This window comes from Carex rostrata, chromosome 15, assembly GCF_964058835.1.
Source record: "Carex rostrata chromosome 15, lpCarRost1.2, whole genome shotgun sequence".
NCBI classification, from domain to species: domain Eukaryota; kingdom Viridiplantae; phylum Streptophyta; class Magnoliopsida; order Poales; family Cyperaceae; genus Carex; species Carex rostrata.
Window position 1 is genome coordinate 3733592 of NC_135932.1, and position 27637 is coordinate 3761228.

General features: G+C 32.1%; 3 protein-coding genes across 3 annotated transcripts; 2 read left to right on the plus strand and 1 right to left on the minus strand.

Annotated features, from left to right (window-relative positions):
- The first annotated feature begins 752 nt into the window (after positions 1–752).
- On the plus strand, positions 753–4645 carry LOC144566039 (26S proteasome non-ATPase regulatory subunit 7 homolog A-like). The gene is made up of 10 exons (XM_078315894.1): positions 753–1112; positions 1495–1587; positions 1701–1782; positions 2035–2131; positions 2948–3023; positions 3292–3350; positions 3450–3572; positions 3922–3979; positions 4101–4186; positions 4319–4645. Exons 1-10 carry the CDS (start codon positions 926–928, stop codon positions 4385–4387), a joined length of 930 nt encoding a protein of 309 aa, XP_078172020.1. The 5' UTR covers positions 753–925; the 3' UTR covers positions 4388–4645.
- A 3072-nt stretch (positions 4646–7717) lies between these two features.
- On the plus strand, positions 7718–9133 carry LOC144566850 (U-box domain-containing protein 25-like). The gene has a single exon (XM_078316885.1). It carries the CDS (start codon positions 7881–7883, stop codon positions 9090–9092), a length of 1212 nt encoding a protein of 403 aa, XP_078173011.1. The 5' UTR covers positions 7718–7880; the 3' UTR covers positions 9093–9133.
- An 8624-nt stretch (positions 9134–17757) lies between these two features.
- On the minus strand, positions 17758–20628 carry LOC144566282 (putative protein phosphatase 2C 11). Its single transcript, XM_078316273.1, has 8 exons — positions 20340–20628; positions 19782–19924; positions 19105–19203; positions 18790–18948; positions 18625–18711; positions 18438–18529; positions 18261–18332; positions 17758–18154 (listed from the first exon to the last, which is right to left on the minus strand). Exons 1-8 carry the CDS (start codon positions 20393–20395, stop codon positions 18026–18028), a joined length of 837 nt encoding a protein of 278 aa, XP_078172399.1. The 5' UTR covers positions 20396–20628; the 3' UTR covers positions 17758–18025.
- Between the last annotated feature and the right edge of the window lie 7009 nt (positions 20629–27637).

Below are 27637 nucleotides of genomic sequence, written 5' to 3' on the forward strand. Positions count from 1 at the left end.
ATTATTCGGTTGACCGAACTTTGACCGAATTAAACCCGAATAATTCCCAAATTTTACGAATTATTCAAGAATTATTCACGAATTTTTCCTGAATTTTTCCAAAAACAATTATTTTTTTGCTCCCTTGCAGGACTAAGATTTCTGATCCGGATAATTCCGAATCATTCCCGAATTATACCCGAATTATACCCGAATCACGAATTTTTGATCTCGCCGAACCGAATCCGAATAATTCATTTGTCACTATGGCCTTGGGTGTTCTTTTCTCCGACTCGTTACCTCATTTTCTACTGCTTGAATGTATTATTGGTCATCAGGAGTTCAGGACCCATCAGAAAGACCTATTAACTCATGTTACACGAAACAGTGTATTGTTTCCGCCATAAAGACTTAAAAAGTAAAGAGAAAATTCATTGAATGTATAAGAGTTTGAGGCTACTTTTCTAAAGAGTTAAATGGCGCGGCCATTTTCTCACAATAATTAGTCCGTATATAAACCCGTTACACAACATATTACAGAGTAATTAGCACAGAATATTTTGATGATTACTGTTCATTCAGCCGGTGAGAAATATAGCGAAGTAGAATGAGCACCGTAAAGAATAATTGGGCCTAATTACTTAACAAGAGCGCACTGCACACTCGTTCAATTAAAAGGCCTATTTACACCAAAAAGCCCAGTTTGAAATTATATTGGGCTCTTTTGAATAAATAGCCCAACATAAAAAATAACTAAGTAATTGATCTCTAGAGAAGTGGCTTAGCCCATTATTGCTTCTCCACCCTTTCCCCTTCCTCAAGCAGCCTCTGCTCCAATCTAAGCACCCCGATCTCTGCCCCAGACGAGGTCTCCCGATCGGCTCACCTCCTCTATCTAAGCCTACCTCTGAGGTGTAGAAATCTATAGAGAGAGTGAGAGAGAGAAATGGATGTGATAAAGGCGCAACAGGTTTCTTCGAGATCGATTGAGAAGGTGGTGGTGCACCCGTTGGTGCTGCTTAGCATTGTCGACAACTACAATAGAGTCGCTAGGGTTTCGGGGAAGAGAGTCGTTGGCGTGCTTCTGGGCTCCGTGCACCGTGGAGTTGTTGATGTCTGCAACAGCTATGCTGGTCTCTTCTCTTCTTTCTTTGACCAAATTTTCTCTTTGTATATATTTTTTCCTCTTCTCTGTTGTTTCCTTAATTGCGTTTTGTTTTTAAACAAAGTGAAGTAGTTTGCGGTTTGTTCTAGGTTTACTTCATTAAAACTTCACTTTTAGTTTGTTAAATTATTCTCTTACTTTTCTCTGGAAATATATAAGTGGTACATAGGATGATTTATTTTGTGCAAGAATATGATTGATGTCCACTAGATTGTACTGTTTATGTTAAGAAAAAAGTTGTCTTTTGGTCCAATGGGCAATTTCAATGTGGTCTCTATCTTAAACATACCATATTAGTTATTTATTCTGTTCTAAATAAATTTTGCTCATATGAAAAAAAAAATTAACAGTGCCCTTTGAGGAGGATGACAAGGATCCAAGCATCTGGTTCCTTGATCACAATTACCATGAAGCAATGTTCGGCATGTTCAAAAGAATCAATGGTACTTTCCTACACTTTTCTTCAATGACTTTTTGTATAATTCTTCTGGATTGGTTCATTGGATGTAATCTTTATTTTTGTAACATGTAATTGTTTATTTGCTACCTTTATTAGCCAAGGAACATGTGGTTGGATGGTACAGCACTGGCCCGAAGCTGCGTGAAAATGATTTGAGCGTTCATTCTCTTTTTACTCAGTAAGATACTCAAAGCCATTTGATCACACTTGACCAAGCAAATAATATACCTTTACAATACCAGTCAAATTCATTTTCTGTTACTTTGGCATGAACTTTGTTGTATGTGTTAAGACCATCACTGGAATGCTTTAACTCCATATAAAACACAATTATTAGAGCAGCTTCCACCAAAATGCACAAGTAGTCTCTCTCTTTGTGGTTTTTAATATGTGATAAGCCCTTGAGATTATTTCTTTGGAATAATTTCAGATATGTGCCGAACCCAGTTTTGGTCATAATAGATGTGCAGCCAAAGGAGCTGGGTATACCTACTAAAGCCTACTACGCTATCGAAGAAGTCAAGGAGGTAAGCCGAACAACCCCACCTCCCCTACCTTTTTTTTTCCTTGGCCTCCTCTCAAAACATAATTTTTTATTTATAGAAATTATATAAAAATAATATAGGATAATGAGGAGGGTTCAAATGCCTCCATTCTTAAAACTACAGTAACTTAAATTTCAAAATTAAATTGTTAGATTTTCTTTATGCACACATAAAAGATCACGGCATTTTGATTTTGTTTTGATTAGCATCAAGAGCTTGAAAAAATACACCGATGTGGATAAATTTAAATTCTGGATGTTGATTTTTCAACTTATTGATTCATATAAAACATAAATTGAAAAGTGATAATTTTTTATGTGCATGTGGAGAAAATAATATAAGATCATATCTATCGATTTTTATTTTGACATATAAATTTTATAACTTTTGTTATTAGAAAATTGAAAAGTGGAGGCATGATGGAGGCACAAAAAATGGAAGCATTTGAACCCTAGTCTAGAATAATAGATGGATTGCATGGAAATTTTATTCTCATAGAAGAAATTGAAAGATTTTTTCAGGTCCTTTAGGCAATTCTAAAGGAACCGAATTTCTTTTTTTGTTTCCTTTAAGTTTAGCATATCATCCATCTGATGCCACATAAGATCACCTAAAGGAACCAATTTTTTTTACAGTGCCTTCTGTAAGATCCAAATCTCAAGACAATCCATCTAGTACCCTATATTATTTTCAAATAATTTCTATAAATAAAAAAATGCTCTCTCATCCCATGCCTGTCAAAAGTATTTGATATATTTAAGTATTTTTGATGAGCTAACTCCAAGATTTTGTGAACAGAATGCTACTCAGAAGTCTCAGAACATATTTGTGCATGTCCCTTCAGAGATTGCTGCCCATGAGGTCGAGGAAATTGGTATGTAATTTATTTGAATAATTGCATTAATTTTTTTTACTCCTGGCTTTGCTCCTGAAATTTTACGGTTTGACTGGACCTAATCTTTCTGCTAGGCTTTGATGGTAGAATACCTATACTTGCCCAATAGAATTGGTTGTAAACAATTTTAAATATTTATTGTATGACATTTTATTAGTTTTGACATTTCAACATGTGAATTCCAATATCAGGTTTTTTACTGGTGCCATAAACAATTTTATCTTTTCTAATTGGTTGATTCATGTAGGGGTTGAGCACTTGCTGAGAGACGTCAAGGACACAACAATCAGCACGCTTGCAACAGAGGTAATAATCAGTAGTTATCCTTTTATCTCATGATGTTCAAATTGAACAGCTTTAATTTGATATAATTAATTGAAACTAATTGACTTGGGTTGAGTGAAGGTGACAAGCAAACTTACAGCATTGAAGGGACTTGATGCGAGGCTAAGAGAGATACGTAGTTATCTTGAACTTGTTGTCGATGGGAAACTTCCGCTCAATCATGAAATTTTGTACCACTTGCAGGTACTCAACAAAATTCTGGTTTTCTGGTAGAAAGAACATACCGCAATCTAGCAAGAGTTCATTTGGTTTTCTGATTTTCTATAGAATTTTATAATTAGGTAATTTTATACACATCTGTAAGTTTCAGATGTCTTGCTGGCATGAATAATATTAAGTATCATTTGCACGGAACATAGAGAATACATAAACAAAATAAGAGGTATATCTTAGGTAAAAGAGCCGTGGCATGGTCTCTGTGCAAGAGATACGATTGTGCATATTTTAATGTGGGAAAAGCATCTTGTATTAATATTTTTGGATCGTTGTTGTTAATTTACATCTCTGATTATCATTTTTTTCTCTCTGACAGGACATATTCAACCTACTACCCAATCTGAATGTTAATGAGTTGGTCAAGGCATTTTCAGGTAATGGTTCTATAAATTCTCGAGAAAGCTAAAGTACATTGAGCTGTGTCTGATTTGTCTAATGTTCAAAGCCAGTTAATTTAACAGTAAAGACACTAACATTTTCATAATTGTAATGCAGTGAAAACAAATGACATGATGCTGGTTATATACCTTTCTTCACTCATTCGCAGTGTCATTGCTCTTCACAACCTCATCAACAACAAGGTACTTCTTCTTTTTCATATTATTCCCCCAAAATATAGGGCTGCCTTGTAAAAGTTTCTTGTGAAAGTTAGTGTTAGCTGATAATATTGTGCAGCATTATTAGTATATTTTTTGTGTTTGTTGGATTGGTAGATGTTGAACAAGGAGCATGAGAAGATGGAAGACTTAGTTACTGGCATTGCCACTATGACAGAAAACTAAATCTTACTTTTAATCTTTTGTATTATGCTTCCCTTTCTTTTATTTTTTTTCCTCCATTTTTAACTAGATATATGGTAGTGGTTTTCAGTTGATTCTGTCTAGTAAAATGTGTAATTTGCTTTTTATTCTTCCACTGGATCTACCCTTATTTTTTGTTTTTTTGCGTAATTCATTTAGATGTTTTGGTGCGCATAGTAACTGTCGCTCCTCTTATCACTATGTTACGTTTTGTGAAATTCTGTGGTAGCTATTGATTTTTATTGAATGTATAGATCAGGGTCCTCTCTCAAAAATTTGGGGAAGTTTACTAATAACAATCATATTAAAATTAAACCAAAGATTGCGCTGATTATCTTTTTTGAATAAATAACATCAATGGCCAACGCCATGTCGGAACCCTAAGCCCTTCGGATAAAGGAATTCGTATCCCCTCAGGTTGACTGACTGAGTAGAATTGAATCGGACGGTCAGAAAAAATAAATTGGCACGCATCTCAAAGCACAAATAATCCTGCCCCCTCTGTCATCCCGAATCCCAATCGGATGAGAGTAAATCTGAGCCGTCTGTTTCAATTGTGTTGAGTGAGTTACCTGGGAGGATGCGGATCCCAGATAAAGTACTATATCTAATTAAAATATTCAACATCGACATCACATAAACAGGCAACGATATCAGCAGACAGCAGTAGCAACATCACCGAGGATCATAAGACCAATTTAAAATTCGCTTTAGAGTCATCACCTAGCAACAATCTGTTTGTGGTTAGTAGTTGTGTTTGCAACATTTCTCCGTGCTTGGTGTTAAGAGGGGCTGAACAATTGTGGTTGAGCAAGGAAAAAAGAAGAGGGGGTGGATCTGTGTGTGTGTGCGCGCGCGCGTGTGTAGAGTGAGTCCTAAGTTTAGTCAAATTTTATAGAGGCCTGTCTTAGATTTACAGGTCCTTGAAAGTTTTGGCATATTAAAACGGATGGTCGTTCAGATCTCATTCTACATCCTATAGTACCTCATGGAAAATTCGAGATACCAGAGCTCTTCTTTTCATTGCTCTTTTGTTTAGCAGGTTTGTTAATTGCTGACATTATATTTAGCAAGCGGACTAGATATTAAATTATTTTAAAGTACTTATGTTTGATACTAGTGAATTAAGTAAATTGAGTAAAATTGAATAAAGAGACTAAATTTTCTTCACGTATTATGTTAGTAACCGTAGTATTAACGATAAAAAAAACGTTCAAGATTTGCCAAATACACACGTATTATGCTAGTAACCGTAGTAGTAACGATAAAATACGTTAAAGATTTGTCAATGCGCACGTATTATGCTAGTAACCGTAGCAATAACAATAAAATACGTTAAAGATTTGTCAATGCACACGTATTATGTTAGTAACCGTAGTAGTAATAATAAAATAAAATGGCAAATTTTTTTATGCTTCAACTATAATGAGGTGTATTAACTTTATTTCATTTTAAAGTTCAATACACCTTCGTTTGATGCATTAAAACATCTTAAATTACTTAAATTATTACTATTTGCCAAATACACACTGACAAGTTTAATTTTTCATTGGTGGTGTAGCTTTTTTATTTTCTTCCAAAAACTCCCCAAGTTTTACGGCTGTAAAAAAATGATTTTTCTTTCTTTTTTGGCTATAGCAATTATCTCTCACGAGTACTAACAGTACTAACAGGGAAATTTTACAAATTGTCCTACTTTCTAAAATTTTCAAATAAAATATCCCTTTAAAATAATTAGCAAAATACCTTTGTGGGCCCCTCATTTTCCTCTCTCCCTCTCTCTATCCCTACCTCCTATTTACTCTCATCAAGTTTAACACCTCCTTATCTCTAATTAAGTCCAAGAACATCTCCATCCCACTTACAAAGAAATGATATATACTAATAATATATATACAATTTTAATTATAAATAAAGGAATTGTTAATATACCAATCTTGTTAAATTAGCAATTTTTCCAAAAGTGTCAAATAAGATGTTACACTTATTTTGCAAGTGCTATGAGCATCTTTGCAAATTCTAAAAATAAAAGGTTTTTATTATGTCAGCGGAATTGAAATTGAAGAATTGGAAACATTATGAAATTGATAAAAAATAAATTGTTGAATTATCGAATTACAAATAATTTAATTTTTACTATTGCATGATAAAAAAATATATTCTTTGGTTTTTCTATTAAAAATCACTAATCGGTTTTTAAATTTAGTTTTTAAATTGCATGTGGTAAAGTCATTCGGTGCATTTTTGCCTCTCAGTCGTGCATCAATTAGAGCACATCATGTTTTCAAAAAAAAAATTTAAAGGTCAACCCACGATTACCAACTAACGATTTCCTTGAAGAATACAAAATTACATATTACAAAATATAATGCTATTTGCTTATTTTCTATTTTTCATCAAATAAATATAAACCTTTCACATATTTAAATTGTATATAGTTTATATTTAATAAAAAAATATATATAGAGTTTACATTTGATTTTGTGCATTATAAAAATCTAACACATGATGTGTAACATGTGTTATAGTCTTCTAGAAAATTGACAGCTTATTTTTCTTTTCCTATTCTCTAGTTGAAAATCTCTGTCTACAAAAGCCCTGGGACAATGCAGCGGTCAAAGGTACATTTTTAATTTTTAACTTTTTTTGTCTGGTTCAGTTACCCACGAACACTCTTTTGTTTGATAGTTCAAAATCATAAGCAATTAAACTTTTTCTTTTTGTTTTTTCCTATCACGAAATTTTCTTTTTTCAACTGAAAAACGCCTCTAGATATCTGAGCAATTACTCTTTTTTGACTGCACCTCCCTAAAAACTGTAGAAACTTAAACAAAGTACAACACAAAATAAAAATAAAAAAACAATTTAACTTTTTTTTTTTAATGAAAGTTCAAAGGCAAAGCACATAATTTTTTATTCATAAAAATTATTTGAAAATAATATAGAGTAATAGATAGATTGTATTGAGATTTTGATCTCATAGACGAAATTGAAAAATAATTTCGGTTCCTTTAGACGATTTTATATGGCATTTATGTAGATGATATACGCTAGATTTTAAAGAAACCAACTTTTTTTCGGTTCCTTTAAAATTATCTAAAGGTACTGAAAAATATTTTCAGTGTCTTCATAAAATCAACATTTTTATACAATCTATCTATTATCCTATATTATTTTATTATATTTTTTTATAAATAAAAATTCTTAAAGTACACAAAATAAATGAAAAAATAAAACAGAATTAGTAACTGAAAGCACACCTTCTTTTTATTTGACAGATCACCCTTTTTACACTCGTCTCCTCTCTCTGTCTCCATCTCTCTCTATTCTTCTTTGTGACAATCATCCTTGCACTGTCTTGCCATCCAATGACGTGTCTTATTTGAAGTGTAATCTCTCTCTCTGTATCAAACTATCAAGCAGTCTTCCATTCATCTCTCCCCTTCTCTCTATATGTATAACCTTTGAAGATTAAATGAGCATTCCTCATCTCTTTAGGTGCCCAATTAGCCTAGACCTCTTCACTGACCCGGTCACATTGTGCACCGGTCAGACGTATGACCGGCACAGCATCGAAAAATGGTTTCAGGCCGGAAACAGGACATGTCCTGTCACAATGCAACTGTTATACGATACGAGTTTTGTGCCGAACCACAATCTCCGGCATTTGATTGAACAGTGGCTCATAACAAATCCTGACATGAACCCCCGAGTGAAGCCATCGGATTCTAAACCGAGCCCAACTACTGACATGGAAACGTCTATCACCACAATTAAATGCATCCTTGAATCAGAGAATTTTGAGGCAGATTTGAAGGTTGATATGTTAAAAAAGGTCAGAGGTTTATCGATTGAATCAGATGTGAATCAGGCTTGCTTGATTCAATTAGGGTTCTTTCCTTTGTTGCTAGAACTAATATTTCAATCTCCAATGAATTTAACAATTTCCAATCTTGAGTTGTTAGAATTATCTCTTGATTGTGTTCAAATGCTTTCGCCATCGAGCGATTTGGATTCTCTCAACAAAATTCTCACAAACGACCTCAAATTGACCTCATTGTTATATTTGCTAAGCCAAGGGAATGCAAAAATCAAAACAAGCTTGTGTTACTTGTTAAAAACAATTGCCTTGTCAGAACCAACTCAAGAGGTAGCCGTAATCATTGGTCAATCGCCACATGTCATGCGATCATTGGTTATTATCCTTCGCAACAATGCTGATGAACATGAACTAGCATCCGATGCTTGTGTACAGGCAATAAACGGGTTATGTTCTCTAGAGGCTAATAGGCAAAATGCAATAAATCAAGGTGTGGTGCATGGTCTGATAAATTATCTATCAAGAAATTCAACTAAGAAGAGTGCTTCTTCAAAGGCATTGGAAACATTGGAATGCCTTTTAGGACCTGAAATTGAGAAAAACAACTTTGCAAAGATTAATAATTTGATTGGAGTTCTTGTGAAACACATTTTCGAGGTGTCGTCGGAGAACGAAGGAGGTGAATATGCAGTATCAATGCTTCAAAAAATGTGTTGCAATTTAGAATGGGCTTATGACGAAGCAATCAGTGCCGGTGTAGTGACACAACTTTTGCTTCTGATTCAAAGCCAAAGTAGTGCAAGAGCTAAAACAATTGCAATAAATTTGCTCAAATTATTAAGGTTGAAATATAGGGGATGTGATTAAAAGCCTTAGTGTGTTAATTAGCTATAATTAAGCTAGGATACCATAGGAAATTGATCTCTGGTAAAGCTTTTAGTTTTGGAAAATTAAGGTACCAATGGCTTTTATTGTGATGCTTTTACTGGATATTTTGTAGGAGAAGTCAGTTGGTCATAATAAAATGATATTAAGAGTTTGTGAAAATGCACTGACATCGATAATTTCTTGATGTTGAATTTTCAACTTATTGATTCATATATAAATAAAATCTAAAAGTGATAAACTTTTATGTGCATATAGAGAAAATAATATAAATCACATCTAACTGTTCTATTTTTGACATATAAAATTTAGATTTTTTATAATTAGAAAATTAAAAAATAAAGGCTTGAAGAAAACACAAAATATAAAAGCATTTAAACCCTCCTCTTTCTTTAAAATGTATTCATAAAATGAAACATGCTTAGCCCATAAGTTCATTCTGGCTTAACAGAGCAAATGAATGGCTGCCAAATAACTCTTATAGGTTGATTCAGTTTATTTAAAGTTCTCAAACTTAAATTCATATCTGTTCTGTCATTTGGGGTTAAACCTGTATGTGAACTATGTACAAAATTATATGGTGCATTAAATTTGCTACAGGAGGAACATGAGTTGCTCTCAATTCTAAAATACTAGATTTATTCCTATTGAAATACCATGTAATTAGATAATCGAATGTTGATTTCCGGAAACGACCCGCCAAAGATTTACCAAATTTTAGTTTAATTTGGTGCTAGTTTTTAAATATAATAGTTTAAAAATATAAACTGCATAGTGAGATTAATTCTTATTTTTTTCTTTAAATTTCTCTTCAACTTTTTTTATATTTTCTGACATTGTTCCTAGGACTATTCTGGTCAAGAATTCCCAATAACTTGCCAATATTATGGTTCCACATTATGCCACCACTTACTAGTGCCACTAGACATATTTTTACCTTTCTAATATCTCAAATGCAACTATACATGCATGCATTTTAAAATTGGAGCAAGGTAACTTATAGTTTCGTTTTCACAAATTTTATCAAAATAAAAATGTAGAGACATGTCTTAGAAAACCTACTTAGGGGAAATTAGAAAGTCTACTTGTTGATATTAAAAAAATCTAGACATATGAAGTAATACTTTAAATATATCAAGTGAATATATAAAAGTAGTTATTATGTATTATTTGAGTTGCATAAAGAATAAGAGGCTTGTGAAAATTAAGTCTCACCAGTACTGCAGAAATCATGTTCTAATTAAGTGTGAATCCTATAGGCCATGTTTGGTTGTGGAGAAAGAGGTGAAGTAAACCCCTTACTCCACGCTTAGGAGCCAAACGAGGTATAACATAGGCGGTTTAAGATGGAGTAAGATTTGAGCTAAACCGGAGTAACTTACACCATCTAGAGAGGTGGTTTAGCTTACTCCACCAAACATGATTAATTTACTCCGGTTTAGCTTGGAATAAGAAATTTAATCTGGTTTAACTTTACTCCACAACCAAACATGACCATAAAGATTATTCGTGTTAAGAATGAATCCTATATAAATTTGAAGTTGTACAGAAAAGAAAAAAAAAAGATCTTTTCCAAGAAAAATGTGGAATATGAATAAAAAAAGTGAAAAAATTAATAAAGATTAAATTCAAGGGTAAAGGTGGTGGGGCCGGAAATACTTCTAAAATTAGCTAGAACAAAGAATTATAGGGGATCAAAGACTTTTACTTTTTAGTAGAGAAAATAATTGGTCTAATTATTTTGGATTTGTTCATACGGCCACACCTTTGAACAACCTTTAATATCTATTTCTAGACCAAATTAATTGATTAATTGAAAATTCAAATTTAAGACCAAGACCACCTTGTTGAGAGTGTGATATATTGATGGCGTATAAGCTAACCAACCAGTCATGCATTTTAAAATTCAATTTACAAATTCGGATTTTCAAAGTTTTGAACATGTCGCACTGAATAATTAATTGACGCATATAATTAAAAGTCTGATGTATGTCACACCACCTGTGATCTCAGTTAAAGATAAGCATGTAGAATGTGTGTGTTTTTTTTAAAGAAAGATGTAAGTCAAGACTCCATTTCATATCATTGTTATAACAACGAAGAATATTTCTCATTCAGATTTCATGTCTTTACCATTGTATCAAAAAATTTGTCTTTGATCTATTGACAGAGGCACATGGCTCTAGTTATGAGCTCAAAACTCATAAAGTGGAGAAATATTCTATAGAAGAAATTTCATGTATCCCCCTCAAAAACTTCGAAATTATGTATTTTCTCCTCTAAAATTCATAATATCATATTTACCCTTCTAAATTTTCAAAACTCACAAATTTACCCAATTAACTAAAAACTAAATTTAATTGTATTTAATATTCTATAAAACATAATTAGTGATATACCCTTCCCCTTCTTCCTTGTTCCAGTGAGTTTGAGTAGTCAACATTTACACCAAAAAAGCTACACATATTTTACCCATTGCATTCCCAATTCCATTCAACTCTCCTTGTCTCTTTCTCCTTGCTCTTCCTTTGTTTGCTTTTCTATAGTTTCATATCCTCTCCTGTCAAACACACACCAAATAATCAATTCAATTTAACGCCATGGGCAACATGCATATGATGCATCAATAGACTCGCCCACTACTCTCCTGCCTCTCTCCTTCCCTCTGACAACTACGGCGACTTTCTTGGCCACTCCTGCTACGTCCGCTCCTTCATGCTCTTCTCCCTCCCACTATTCTTCTGTCGCTTTCTGCTATACCTCCGACGTCCCCATCAGTCCAATGCTCTCTCCACCTCCCTCCTCCCTCTCGACTCTAACACCTCCGCTGTGTTAGAGGCAACTTGTGTGCAGGAAAGCAACGTGCTTAGAATTTGAAAGAAGGGTTGTGTGGATTGCGCAAAGACGAAGGAGTAAAAGAGGTAGATGTAATGGTGGGAAGGGAGCAATCCAGTATTGGAAGAAGGGGAAGGAATAATTAATTATATTTTATAGAATATTAAATATAAATAAATTCAGTTTTTCGTTAATTAGGTAAATTTGTGAGTTTTTGAAATTTAGAAGGGTAAATATGATATTATGAATTTTAGAGGGAAAAATATGTAATTTCAAAGTTTTTGAGGGGATACATGAAATTCTCCCTATTCTATAATATACATATGAGTTTGAAAGTGTATTGGCTGACTTAAACTCTAACTCATGATTTAAAAAAAAAAAAAAAACTAGTTCTTGCCTACAGAATCTAACTACAGAAAAAAAAAATAATTAAATTATGAATTATGTCAAAATCATGTGTACAAGTAGTTTCAATTACCACAATTAAACACTAAATGAGAAAATTATATGCAAAATGTACCTAAGAAGTTTTTGTATGTCTGCATTTTTAAAAGAGAATAAAAGCAGCAAATATCAGATTCTAGTTTGTAATCCAATTATCCAAATGCATACTTTCAACATCATTAATTATCTGAATGGCTGAATTCGTACTTTTGAATAATAAACAGTAATAGACAAAAAAAAAACATTTGATATGAAACATGGTCTAGAATGCCGCTTTATTTTGGTAATTTATAAATTCAAATCTACAAAGCTGGTATGATAATGATGAAATTGCAACGAAATAGTAGGAATTTTAATGCTGCGGTTCCTTTAGATCCCATCATGTCTTGAATGAAATTTAGATGGAAATGTAGAGAGGTCCTCAATGATTTCCTTACAAAACCTACAACATTGCTATGGCTATGATTCTTTATATTTTTATGTACGTAATTTCTTCTACTGTCGTACAATCATGTATTAGTTTTCTTAATAATCTGATCTTTTGACTTTTTTGAGTTCCCAAATTAATGGTCTAGCGGTGTATGTAAGAATCCGTATCCTCCAAGCGATTGGAATTCTTTTTTTTTTTTTTTTTATTATTATTAAAGCTCTTAGGCAATCACACAACACAGTCACACGACTCAAATCTATGTTTATCCAACTGTTCTAGGCAGTGCTGGCGAGCTATTGGAATTCGATGCCTATGTAGATATAGTCATATAGAGTATCCATTTTGAAATTTCTATTAAGTTAAAACTGACGATTCAGATCTAATTGTACTTTAATTTACGTAATCCATTACACGTACGTGTGTGTCTAGCTAGGCTGTAGCACTAGCTAGCCTGATAGTTTCCTTGTAGATGGGAATGATAAAAAATTCACTACATATATTTATGTACATATTTCGAAACACTATATACTTTTTTTAGTAAATTCATTATGTATATTGTTTAAGATAGTATTAACACAAAATGAAATATCAAATATTACATTTACGTGCTTGTGCACTAATTATTTTAAATAAACGATCAATGTATATTTGTTTAAATAATCACATGCAGCTTATGCATACAATATATATATAGAGAGTGTGGCTAATATTAAAATGTTTGCACCACGTCTCCCATGCAACCAAGTTGTTTTTCGACTTTTAAAGTCCAAATGATCGATCCAAATCATTAGATGTGATCTTCATATTAAAATGTGCTTGAAGACCAAATTTTACATTTTTTGGATTTTTTTTACTATTTATTAAGTCACTTTGAAAATCGCTAATCCAACAGTGACTTAACCAAACAGTAAAATCAGAAGCTACCGTTGGATCAGTGATTTTCAAAGTGGCTTAATAAATAATAAAAAAAATTTCAAAAAATGTAAAATTTGGTCTCCAGGCACATTTTAATATGGAGATCACATCTAATGGTTTGGATCGATCATTTGGTCTTTAAAAGTCGGAAAACGACTTGGTTGCACAGGAGGCGTGGTGCAAACGTTTTGATATTCGCCACTCTCTCTCTCTCTCTCTATATATATATATATAGAGGTTGACTTGGGGTGAGCCATGGAGTAAAACACGTTTGTACTCCACGCCGTATTTCCATTTTGAAAATCCAAACAACCGATTCGAACCGCTCAACACGATCTCCATATTGAAATGTGCTTGGAGATTAAATTTTACATTTTTAAATTTTTTTTACTATTTATTAAGCCACTTTGAAAATTGTTATTTTACTGTGAACAGTAAAAATTTCTGGACCATCGGAAAAAAATAATTTTCAAAGTGGCTTAATAAATAGTAAACAAATTCCAAAAAATGTAAAATTTGGTCTCCAAGCACATTTAAATATGGAGATCGTGTTGAGCGTTCGGATCGGTTGTTTGAATTTTCAAAATGAAAATATAGTGCCATAGAGTAAAAACTTGTTTTACTCCATAGCCCATTTTAGCCCAACTCTCTCTCTCTCTCTATATATATAAGGAGGGTTCAAATGCACCATCATTTTGATGCTCCAATATGCTTCACATAGACTACATCATTTATCTTTATTTTCAAAGTCCAAACAGTCGATCCAAACCGTTCAACATGATCTTCATAATAAAATATGCATGGAAACCAAATTTTATATTTAAAAAAAAATTTACTATTTTTTAAGATAGATACAAAATCACTTTTTTAAGGAGATTTTGGGCCATCCGATAAAGTCATATTGTACCTATCTAAAAAAATAGTAAATAAATTCTAAAAAATATAAAATTTGGTCTCCATGCATATTTTATTATGAAGATCATATTGAGCAGTTCGGATCGATTGTTCGAACTTTGAAAATAAAGATAAAGAACATGGAGCATATTGGAGCACCAAAATGATGATGCATTTGAACTCTCCTCATATATATGTGTGTGTGTGTTCATATAATAATTAAATAAGAGTGCAATTAAAACTATCAAAATTTGGAAGAAAAAAAAAACTACAAAATTAACACCTCAATGACGACTTGGACCGAGTAAGATCCAGCCGGGCCTTAACTTTTGGGCCCACTAATAAAAAAGCGGACAATCTGGACCTAAAAATTTGAGACGAAAGATGAGAAGCAAAGCTTAATACACTATGTCACTATATCCAACCAACCATTAATTGTGATCATTCTTTTACAGTTTAAAAAAAACAGAACTGCAGCGTATATCTCCGTCTTATATTAAACAGGTAAATGTTTTGTCATTCGCCAACAATTTTAATTAAAAGATTAAATATCAGTTATCTAATTAACTATCTTGATTCTATATATCTTTATTTTTATTTTTTTACGTGTAAAAATCTAAATTTATTTAGATACGTACTTGCCACATGTAAATTCTATTATCTTTTTAATTGGTTCTGATTTTTTTTTCTATTCTTCAAATGTTATTTAAAGAATTTTTTGAATTGATTGATAATTAATTGGTCATGTCTTAATTTATTTCTATTTTTATATTATTTAAAAAATGTTATTTGGCATTTAATATGTAATTTATATAAGATTTTTTATAAAAATATGTTAAATTTTTTTAAAAAAAATATGTCATTTAATATATAATTTAAGAAATGTTATTTACGTGTAAATGTCATTTAAAAAATATATTTGCAGTTTAGTTTATATTTTTTTTTATAAAAATATATTATTTTGTATGAGAATTATTATTCTCTTATAATATCTCCGTTATAATGTACAGACACAATAATAATTTATTATCTAACACATCCTGTGAGACCTGTTGCACGGACACAATAATAATCTATTATCTAACACATCCAGTGAGAGCAACAGATCATAACTGTGTAGACGAATTCACATCCGCTGAAATCTCCATCCAAAAGTTTAGAACCCTATAATTCCCATCCTCTCTCTACCTCTCTCTTCAATCTTCTTTCTCTCTCCTCAAAGAGGATGAAGATTACACGGTTCCCTGTGTAGACGGGTGCTAAGTTACGCCACAGACCCTGCCACCCTGGAAGGTTACGTGACTGTAGTGTTTGGTAAATGCCTCCGGGGTCCAATCCGGACCGGTCCGTCCGTGTCCGTGCCACGGGTATGCACGGGTACACGGGTACATGGGCACGGGTATTAAACGGGCCGGACCCAGTTTTTTGAAAAAATATCCGTGTGAACCCAGACCCCCGTACTCGTAATCCGTACCCGTGACGCCCGTGAACCCGTGTGTCCGTGCCCGTGAGCCCATGGCAGATTTTTTTTTTTTTTACTTTTGGTCTAAAATTCAAAAGTTAAACCCAAATTTTCCCCATTTATGTTTTTTAAATACTGTTTTTCAATTTCTGTTTTTCTTATTTATGTTTTTTATTTTTGTTTTTTTATTTTTGTTTTTTAAATTCTGTTTTTTTATTTCTATTTTTCTTATTTCTGTTTTTTTATTTCTGGTTTTCTTATTTCTGAATTTTATTTCTTTTTTTTTATTTCTGTTTTTTACTTCTGTTTTCTTATTTTTGTTTTTTTTTATTTCTGTTTATTTTATTTCTGTTTTTTATTTTTGTTTTTTAAATTATGTTTTTTAAATAAGAAATAAGAAAAACAGAAATAAGAAACAGATATAAGATAAACAGAAATAAAAAAACAGAAATAAAAAAATAGAAATAAAAAAAACAGAAATAGAAAAAACAGAAATAAAAAAACAGAAATAAGAAAAACAGAAAAAAAGAAAAGAAAAACAAAACAGAAAAAAAAAACCGGATCCGAACCCGAACCGGACCGGACCGTCCGGCCCCCCGTACCCGGACTGTCCTGCCCCCGAACCCGTGACGGGCACGGGTATTAAATGGGCAGGGCAGGATTTTTGAAAAAAAAAAAACCCGTGATGCCCGACCCGTTTACCAAACACTACGTGACTGTGTTCACTGTGTAGATGACCACATACCTCTCTCTCTCTCTCTCTCTCTCCCTCTCTCTCACCCATTTTTTTTTTGGGGGTATAAAAGACTCCCTACTATACCCAATCAAACAAATTACAAAGTTATAATTATAATCCTGATTTTATGTGGCCATAACCAATAAGCTGTATGTTTATGCAACAAGAAAAAGGCCGAAATTTTTAAATATACCATCATCCCAAAAAAAATAAACTCAAACACCCCGGTTTTGAAAATTTTCTAATTTTGACATGACCGCATCGCCCAGATGCGGCCACTTTTCTGCGGGCCGCATCTAGGGGCAGCGGCCCAATTTATTTATTTTTTTTTTTTTTTTTTGCTTTTTTTTTTTTTTTTTTTTGCTTTTTTCTCATGTGACTTTGAACTGAAAACAGGGTGGCCGCTCCCTCGGGATGCGGCCCGAAATAAGGTGGCCGCTTCCTCGAGATGCGGCCGTGTCAAAATTCGAAAATTTTCAAAAAAATGGTGTTTGGATTTATCTTTTTTTGAACCATGGTATATTTAAAAATTTCGGAGAAAAAGGTGGCAACATCTGATTAACAGTTATGCCAGACAATCATAAATCCAAAATATCATGGAAACATCATGGATTCAGCTCATTCATTGCTAAACAAGTATATATAGACCTAATTAGTAATTAGCATTTTTAACCGTCAACAGTTCATTAACATTTGATTTAGTTATGTTTATTCAGTAGGTTTCTTCTCCATTTGGTAACTAAATGGAGAGAAGCTTAATGAGTCCTAATTCTGTCTTTTTTTTTTTTTTTTGAAATCCTTCGTGGAAGCTTCGAAGTCCTAATTCTGTCAATACACTGAGACTCAGAATTCGACACCACCTTTTTTTTTTCGCCAAAATTTTACACATGAATCATTTAAAGTTCTTAACCAAAAGAAAATAGGAAATAAATTATCAAATTACATAGGTCTATAACTGAAGAAAACATCCTTGCAAGATCATTCCATGCAGCATGGTAAACAAAGGAAATAAAAGAAAGAAAGAAACCCGAATTAAAATAAAATAGTTTCTGATGTCAAATATTACAACCCATAACAAGCGCCTCACAAGAAAAAGAAAACTACAACACAAGTTGGCCTGTTAGCTAGAAATGGAAAACCATCTGAAAAAAAGGTTCTCCGGTTCGTTTAGAGTTGGAAACAAATTTGCTCCATTATTTTCATGAAATACCAAATCGAACCACTAGGCAAGTAATATTATCACTGCTTCCCCTAGCGTAGGCTTCTTCTACAAGCCTTCTTGAAGCTTCCTCGGCATCTGGTATTCCCCGTACTAGGTTCACTGCATCCTGCATAAACCATGATTTTTTTGTTTTTTGAGAAAATAGGAGAAGAATTAACACTTAGTAGCACAAAAGTAATATCACTAGAAGGAGGGCAGTTGCGGAAATTTACCTTATTGTTCACAACATTCCAGAGCCCATCACTGGCAATAATTAGAAATTCAACACCTTCAACATCTTCCTCCTATCAAGGGCATGCATGTAACATTACAAAAGGTTATCAATGTACAACTATATTAATTAAAAATCAATAAAATTCTATTAAAGCAAACTAACTAAAATAAAATACCTGAATTTCAGGATCAGCTACCACATAAGGCTTCAGTAATTTATCTCCAAAAGCTCGAGAAACTGCAAGAACACCACCTACTCGCCATGTCCCTTTTTTATGATAACCAGCATTGTTTTAGTATTTTGGGTCAAGATGTAATTGAAAATACAAAACATGAAAGACGTAAAAATTATTATGATAGTACCAGCCCAGATGATGAAGCCACCAGCCTTCTCAATTCTCTGACGCTCGTCAGATCTATCTGGTTTGTGATCAACTGACAATGGCACAGCTGAATAAAAAGAATTCAAAATTTGAGAATATTGTTTTTTCAAGGGGAAAAAAAAATGAAAGAAGAAATGAAACTGACCTGATCCGGATTTACAGGCCACAGCTCTGGAGTCACCAACATTGGCCACAAACAACCGATCTCCTATCAGCACAGCGGTTGATGCAGTGGAACCAGCATCTTTCTGATTCCCTTTTGCATCTGAGAGATAGTTCTCATCTGTTTGCTTGAATGACTGGACTGTCAACCAAAATGAAAATATTAAAATAATATATGAGATAAAAGCAAGTAACTCTATACAACAAAGCATTGTTTTACTTTATGAAATATAGCATGTTGAATGATTGTTGAAAATAAATAACAATAATTATAACTAATAGAAGAATTACCACAGACCAATAGCGGTCCTGGTGTCGGTGATGAAATCAGGGTGGCCAATCAGATTGTTGAAAAGGTGAGCTTTCAGGTATTCTGCAGTGCGGGCCCCGCCATGACCTATAAATTATACATTACATGAGGTGCATGTCATGCTGATTCATTGAGCTTCCATTAATTTAATCCAAAAAGAAATAAAAAATAACCATACGAGAAGGAAAAAAGAAAGACACTAATATTGGCAATGTACGCAATTGATCATGTAACAGTTCAGCAGAAAATGATGATAAGCACTGGTATTTCAACAGGGGCAGACATGCAGGTACCAGTATGCACACAATAGGTGCCACATCAACAGGGGCTTGGCAGCAAATGATGATATTCCCAGTATCCAGACTAATAAAAAAATATAAAAAATAAAAATAAAAAGAACACAACAAGCAGGGGTGCAGGTATTTACAGGAATGTACGGCTTGTACAGGACCTGACTGGTACTGAAAAAATTGGACCAGGCCTGAGTGGTACCAGTAAAAATCGGATAGGAGGAAAGTAAATAACTAAATATAACAATAAATTCTAACCCACAAAATTTGTTTTCTATTAGTATTTTTACCCATACCAGGCCTGACTGGTTCCAGTACCAGTATGGTTCAGAAATCTTAGACCAAGAGGTAAACAGCAAGTATTGAGTTTTGTACCATCAAAGACACCGAAGAAGGCAACCATTTGACCATTGACTTCTCGAGTGGAGGTATGGTAAAAGTCTTCCATTGATGCTCTTTTCCCCTTATAAGATGAGTAGCCATAACTGAAATTGCCGTTCTTCGCACCACTTACAAAGCTGCTTAAATAATCAATGAAAAATGACATCATGAGAAAATTTTCTCTGATATTAACATGCTGGCCAGGTCTAATAGCCTAATACAGAGCGATTATGAGGACATCCTTCTGAATTAACATGCAAAGGTTCTACCTTTTGCTAGTCTAACTTTGCAGAATTAAAAAAAAAAAAAAAAAAAAGAGTAAAACCCTCTAGTAAGCAGGTTGCTATTAGCATGAATTTCCAGTCGAAAATTATAAATCTTTGCAACGAAATGGATTCAATGAACAAGAAACTTATCACATTTTATAGAAAATTCTAGAAATTTACTGCAGGAAGGGGAAGAAAGTAGCTTGGTAGCATCATAGCGTTAAAATAGAGCTCAAAATCAATCATATTCAATATAAAGGAAAATAGTAAGATGGTGAAACTAGACCTGATGCCACCGCCGGAGAAAAGAGAATCTTGATCGAGGGATTTATTATGCGTCATGCTTCGAGTGATACTTTTCTCCTTCTCGTCATCCCACGACGCGAAGCAGATCAAGAGATAGATTAGCAACACAGAGAAGGAGAAGTAGCTCGCCGTTGCTCCTCTCCTCTCTACTTGGATCTGTCTGTCAATGGCGATTGGCGAAGAGGCGAGAGAACAGAAGAAAATTTGTCTCGTTACCCTTAGAAATGCAGAAATTGTCCAACTACGACTTTTTCGCTCTATTTTTAAAAACAATAAAATGTCATATTTGTCCCTTAGAAACATAAAAATATTACTATCGTCTGATTATATAGAAGCTAAAAAATTAAGAGGTGGGATTCAATTACACTATTTTATGACGACACATATTGACACTATAAATTTATAAGTTATATTTATGATTTTAAAATTCAAACAATTAATTCTAACCATTCAACATGATACCATATTAAAATGTACTTGGAGACCAAATTTTACATTTTTCTAAATTGTTTAATAGTTTTTTAGAATTTTTTTAAATCGTTATTTTTCAATGGTCCATAATTGTCCAAAAAATAATAATTATGTACATATGTTAATAAATGATATAAAAATTCTAAAAAAAATGTAAAATTTGGTCTCCAAGCACATTTTAATATGGAGACCATGTTGAACGGTTCAGATCGACTGTTTGAATTTTGAAATCGCAAAAATGACTTATAAGTATATAGTGTCAAAATATGTCCATATAAAATGATGTAATTGAATCTTTCCTTAAATATTAATTCGCTATGAAAACTATGATTACAAAGAACCAAAAACTCATGGTTAAAATAAATTTGCATTTGTAAAATATTAGTATTGAAAACAAAAAATGTCATATTTGTCATGTAGAAACTTAAAAATATTGAAAGGGATCAACTCACACCCAAATTGGTGACACTCAATTACCACTTATATTTTCAAAGTCTAAACAATCGATCCAAATCGTTCAATATGATGAATATATTAAAATGTGCTTAGAGATTAAATTTTATATTTTTTTTAATTTGAATTTAAGAAATTTAAAAAGGGTTAATTTTGTTAATTTTTTCAGAAAAAAATTCCATGGTATCTTAATTAGCTTAATTTAAAAATAAACATATCTATGATAACATATAATATGAGCTATGATTTTACCTTTGGAATTCAAATTACTATTTACATATTTGAATCATCAGACCATTTGTTGTAACTTGTAAACCAATGAAACAATAATTACACAAATTGCAAGGGTACTTTTAAAATTATCTAACTAACACCATTTACGAGGGTGGAAGTGTAAAATGTATTATACTCTGATTCTCTGAACATATCTGCGAGTTATCACCTGGACGGTGGGGAATTAACTGTTTTGCCATAATTGTCCCTCCAGTCCTATCTCTCTCTCCTACATTACGTGCATATGCACTCTCGTACACTAACCCTGAGCGGGGCCCAGTGATCTGATCAAATCTTCAACCTTTCACAAAGAACAGGTGCAGGCAATGAAATTATCCTATCCAGTTTCGAGTCACGTGCGGTGTTCTTATGGAACAGTATTCTCTGCATTAACTCAAAAGGGAATCTTTTGAGTTAATGCATATAAACCATCCGATCGCTTTTAAATTAGTGTTGGCTAGATCCACACTAATATTAAAGATCTCCCGTGTTAAAATCAGACGATCAGATTGGTTTCGCTTAAAATCAGACGGCTGAAATACATTAACTCAAAAGATTTCCTTTTGAGTTAATGCAGAGGAAACGTGTTCGGTGTTTATGGAATCAGTCGCACAAATCACAAGGCAAAGGCATAGACTTGGGTGGATTAGATTCTCTGCGGCACTTACTTCTGTATAAAATTATGATAAAATGTGAAAGATAAATAAATAGTGAATTTATATCACCTGAGGACTGACTGAGGTAGGGAATTTTTTATTCGTAGAAATTATTAAATAATAAAGCGAAATAGCAAGAGTATCTAAATTTTTCGATGGCATAGAATCATAGATGAATTCGAAAAAAAAAAAAAATCTAGCCATCCTTTCTGAAAAAAAAACACACTTTGGATCCGATTTTTTTTTCCTAATTTATCCATGGCAATCAAAAAAAAAAAAATACACCTTTGATTTTCATTCATTATTAATAATAATTTCTATAAATAAAGAATTCTCCCTGAGGTTCACACAATTTTGAACTTAGATCTGTACCGTCCAATCTGAAAAATAGAATAAAAATTATATATACTCGTCCAGTCCTTTATTTTTAATTTATCCCAAACAATTTTAAAGATAAATAAATAGCTTGTTAACTTTGTAAGAGAGAAAAATATAATAAATATTATATATACTCGTCCAGTGTTCTAATTTTAATTTATCCCAAACAATGTTAAAGGTAAATAAATAGCTTGTAAACTACGTAACAGCGAAAAATAGAATAAATATTATATATACTCGTCCCGTGCTCTAATTTTAATTTATCCCAAACAATTTTTAATCAATTATTTTAAGAATGAATAATTAATTTGACCAGTCCACTTGAACTATTCTCGCTACTTTATCGCTATAAAAAAAGATGCAAGTAGATTTTTTTTTCTTTTTCAGTTTCACACATAAATACACTTACATGAATTCATATTTTTAATAAAAAGAAAAAAGAAAATTTTAATTTAAGTTTCAACTCGAACCATTTAGTTATAAAGTGACATGTATTTTAGAATAATCTCGCATATTTTTAAATTGATTCGAATTCTTATTACACACATCAAATTATAAACTCAATTTCTACGTTACGAGGTATTGTATACTTCCAAATATATAGACTCACAAATTCACAATTCATAAATCCTCTCATAACATGATGCCGCTTTTTTTTCCCCAGATATGTCTCTTATCTCCATTCTTATATTAAGCTTGTAGATGTTCTGATCCGTTGACGGTTGTAATTTAAAGATAAAATTTCAAATTGAATATCAGTTCTTCAATCAAATAATCTATCTTTTTCTGATTCTATTTTGATGTTTATTTGATGTAAAAGTTCAAATTTAATTAGGCACGTACTCGTTACCGATTTTTTTATTTTTATCCAAAAATTAAATTGAATTTCAAAAATCAACCGAACCGCATTTCAAATTTTAAAAGTACCCAAACCGCTAAACGGTTAACCGGACCCTAGGTTCGGTTAACGGTTTAGCGGACCAAGGGTTCGGTTAACCGTTTAGCGAACCCTTGGTTCGGTTAACCGTTTAGCGGACCAAGGGTTTGGGTTCGGTTAACGGTTAACCGGATTCGTTGGTTCGCTGAACCGTTAACCGAACTCATTTTTTTTTTTTTTTTTTTTTTTTACTTTTTTTTTACTTTTTTTTAAAACAGAAAATTTTCAATTTTTTTTTCTATTGAAAATATACATGAAAATTCGTATTTAGATTTATCAAATTTACACCAAAAATTTTTGTAAATCAAATATGAAATTTAAAATTATAGAAAAATACACATACACATACACATACACATACACATACACATACACATACACATACACATATACATATACATATACATATACATAAATAATATACAGTTACCAATTTTTTTTACTTTTTTTTTACTTTTTTTTACTTTTTTTGAAATATACAGTTACTAATTTAAACTGAGAAATTCATTTTGATGGTTCATGATTACGGATCTTATACGACGAATTTAAACTGAGAAATTCATTTTGGACGAATTTTGGATTAATCCGAGAGTAAATTTTTTTTTGGGATTAATTACTAATTTTAATCGGAGAATTATTAATTTTATTTAATTCTTTGGTTCGTATAAATTTTGAGAATTATTATTCTTGAATCAATTCATAATTATTCTCTATTATTAAAATTTATGGGAGATGCAAAAGTTGGAGACCTTTAACCTCCCAAGAGGCCTCACATGCGCATCTCTATTTTTGCTATATTGGATCTAATACAACTTAAGATGAACAAAAATTCGGTCCAACCTCAATGACAGCCATGCGTTTTGGCAAAATGGGCCAAAAGTTGATTGCATGGCTAATAAAGGGGAAGGACCGAACTATGTGTTATATGTGTTGTATTGGATCTTGACTATATGTTATATGATAGGATAAGATGGGATTGCATGTACAAAAAACTATATGTGTATATATGTTGCACAAATTGTATTATGTTGGTATTTTCTATGATTTTATATGAATTCATATATAATTTTCGGCCTAATTAATTTTCTGTTGCAGAAATTTATTATATATATTTTCATATAAATAATTTTAGACCTTATTATTATTATTATTATTATTTTAGACCTTAATAATTGGATGTTGCAGAAACTATATATATTCTGTCGGAATATTTATTTTATTAATATTCTATATAATCTATATACACTAACCCTAAACCCTAAACACTATATATTATATATAATCTACATATACATATAAAATAAAATTCGTATTTAGATTTATCAAATTTACACAAAAAAAATTTGTAAATCAAATCTGAAATTTAAAATTATAGAAAAATATACATACACATATACATATACATATAAAATAAAAAAATACATATACATATGCATTTAAAATTTTCTGTTTTAAAAAAAAAAAAAAAAAAAAAAAAAAAAAAATTGGGTTCGGTTCGGTTAACGGTTCAGCGAACCAACGAATCCGGTTAACCGTTAACCGGACCCATGGTTTGGGTCCGGTTAATGGTTAACCGAACCATTTTGAAAAGGTCCGGTTAACCGTTAACCGGAAATTTGGTCCGGTTAACGGTTAACCGGTTTGGGTAGATTTCAAATTTGACATCCGGTTCGGTTATTTTTTGAAATTTAATTTAATTTTTGGATATAAATAAAAAAATCGGTACTCGTTACATGCAAATTATATTATCTTGCTGATTGGTCCTAATTCCTTTTCGTTTTTTAAATATTATTTAAGGAACCTTTTAATTTGTCATCTTATAATATATTCCCGATGCAATGTACATTCACAATACTAATAAATTTATTTATATGCATAATCGATAATTAATCTGAATCGTTTGGATCAAGGTCCTAAATAGCGTTTATCTCGTCATAGTGGGAAGCATACAAAAAAAGCTATAACGAAAGTTATGCTATATAGCGTTTTCTTATTTTTATAAAAATTATATCATATATTTGTACTAAATATCAACATTATCTAAGTCTCATAAAACAATAAATAATATCAAATTGATTAAAAAATTATAATATTCATATTGAACCAATACAAAGTCCAAATTGTGACTCAAAATATCCATAGTAATACTAATATCATAAACTATCAATATTTTTCTATTCAAAATATATTTAGCATCATGACATAATATATTTTTTTTCTATTTAAATTTCAAAATAACCTAGACATCATGGCATAATTAACTATCATATTCAAAATATTCAAACTACTGTATAGTAAGTATCATTTTGTTACTTCAAGAAATATCTTAATATATTCAATCTAAGCCTTTATTTAAAATTCATATAAATTGAAAAGAAAGAAAGAAAAAACAGTTCATGCTGAATAGTGTGTTGTAGGTTCCTTATTTTGATTTCGTTTGATGGATCTCTCATTAAATATTTAATAGTTTAATATAAAGCTTAGTACGTCAATTGTAAAAAAAAAATTACGGTTAAAATCCAATCTGAGCCTTTATTTAAAGCTCATATAAATTGAAAAAAAAAAAACAACAAATGTTGCATAGCGGGCGCTATTTGCGCTACAAACTATGCGATATAGCGGACCGCTATTACTGCTATAGTGTCCGTAGCTCAAATAGCGCGTTATTATGCCATAGCTTAGCGTTTAGGGTCCAAAAATACTATAGCGTGCTATTTAGAACACTGGTTCGGATTGATCATAATACCCCATTAAATATGTTTATTTAATACGAACTTAAAAGAGTATAAAAGTGTTTGGATTATTACATGTATATTTTGTTAGAGGTGGAAATATATATAGAGAATGAAGCTAATTGACACACACACACACATATATTATTAAATGTTCAAAAAATAATTTTATGAGTAAGCCGTGTACTATACTTATCAAACTTTCTTAGTAAGCATAATTCTATTGTCGTCATTTCAGCGCTCTTATGAGAGTGCGCACAAACGGAAAAGAAAAAAGAGAGTAAAGAATGAGAGGTGAAAGCATTAATACTATAACTATATTTTGATATATGGTCTCGTTATTATTTTTTTTTAATAAACATGATATGTGATCATGTGTGTAATATTAAATTTCAAAATTTAAGCTTTAATTTTAAAAATTGCTGAGATCGTCAAAATCAAGAATTATCAAGTGATCTCTCCACATCAATCAAAATAGAGGTATGGCATCAATTCTTTTACTTGTTGGGACCATATATCAAAACCGAGGTGAAAGATTAAGAATAAAAATAAATTCGGATGCGGTGATCTCTAATATTTATCAAAAATACATGTATAGTGATTTGTTAAATTGTTGATCAAGGGGCCTGTTTTAAAAATCTAAATGGGCCTAAATATTGAGGTACTTAACAAAATAGGAAGCCTCAAAGTAAAAGTGGTAAATTTATTTTTTCTTTTACTTTCCCTAACGGCTTTGAATTGGTGTGTATTTTATTGAGTGATATAAGTTGTAAAATGCCCAAGTAATTATTTTTGTAGTGGTGTTTATCGGTGCACTCTATCCTGAAGAGATGATTTTTAAATGAAAAAACTTTAATAAAGTGAAAAAAATTGGGATATAAGTGTGGATCCAATGAGCCTAGCTATCAGGGCAGTAGGGGTGTAAACGAGCTGGCTCGGGCTGAGCTGGGCCTTAGCTTGGCTTGTTTATTTTGGCCCGAGCTTGGACCGAGCGAGCTGGACTTAGGTCATCCGAGCCGAAAACCTCTGGCTCGCTTGTGACAAGCCAGCCCGAGCTAGCTCGCGAGCTGACGAGCTGGCTCGCTAGGCTTTATTGGGCTGCTATGATACAAATTCAAAAATATAAAAATAAGAAAGCTCATTCAAAAAATTTAAGAAATCGTTCAGCAGGCACATCTTCAAGCAACTGAAGTCCATATCATTTATTCTCAAACAAAAAATACATCAATTTTGCATAATTGCGCCTTTGAAAATGAGACTGGACTTAAAATTATACGGGGCTAAATCCTAAATCCACTGTAGCTTAACGAGCCGAGCTGGCCCGGTCCGAGCTGACCCCTGGCTCAGCTCGTTTATTTTGGCCTGAGCCTGAGTCGAG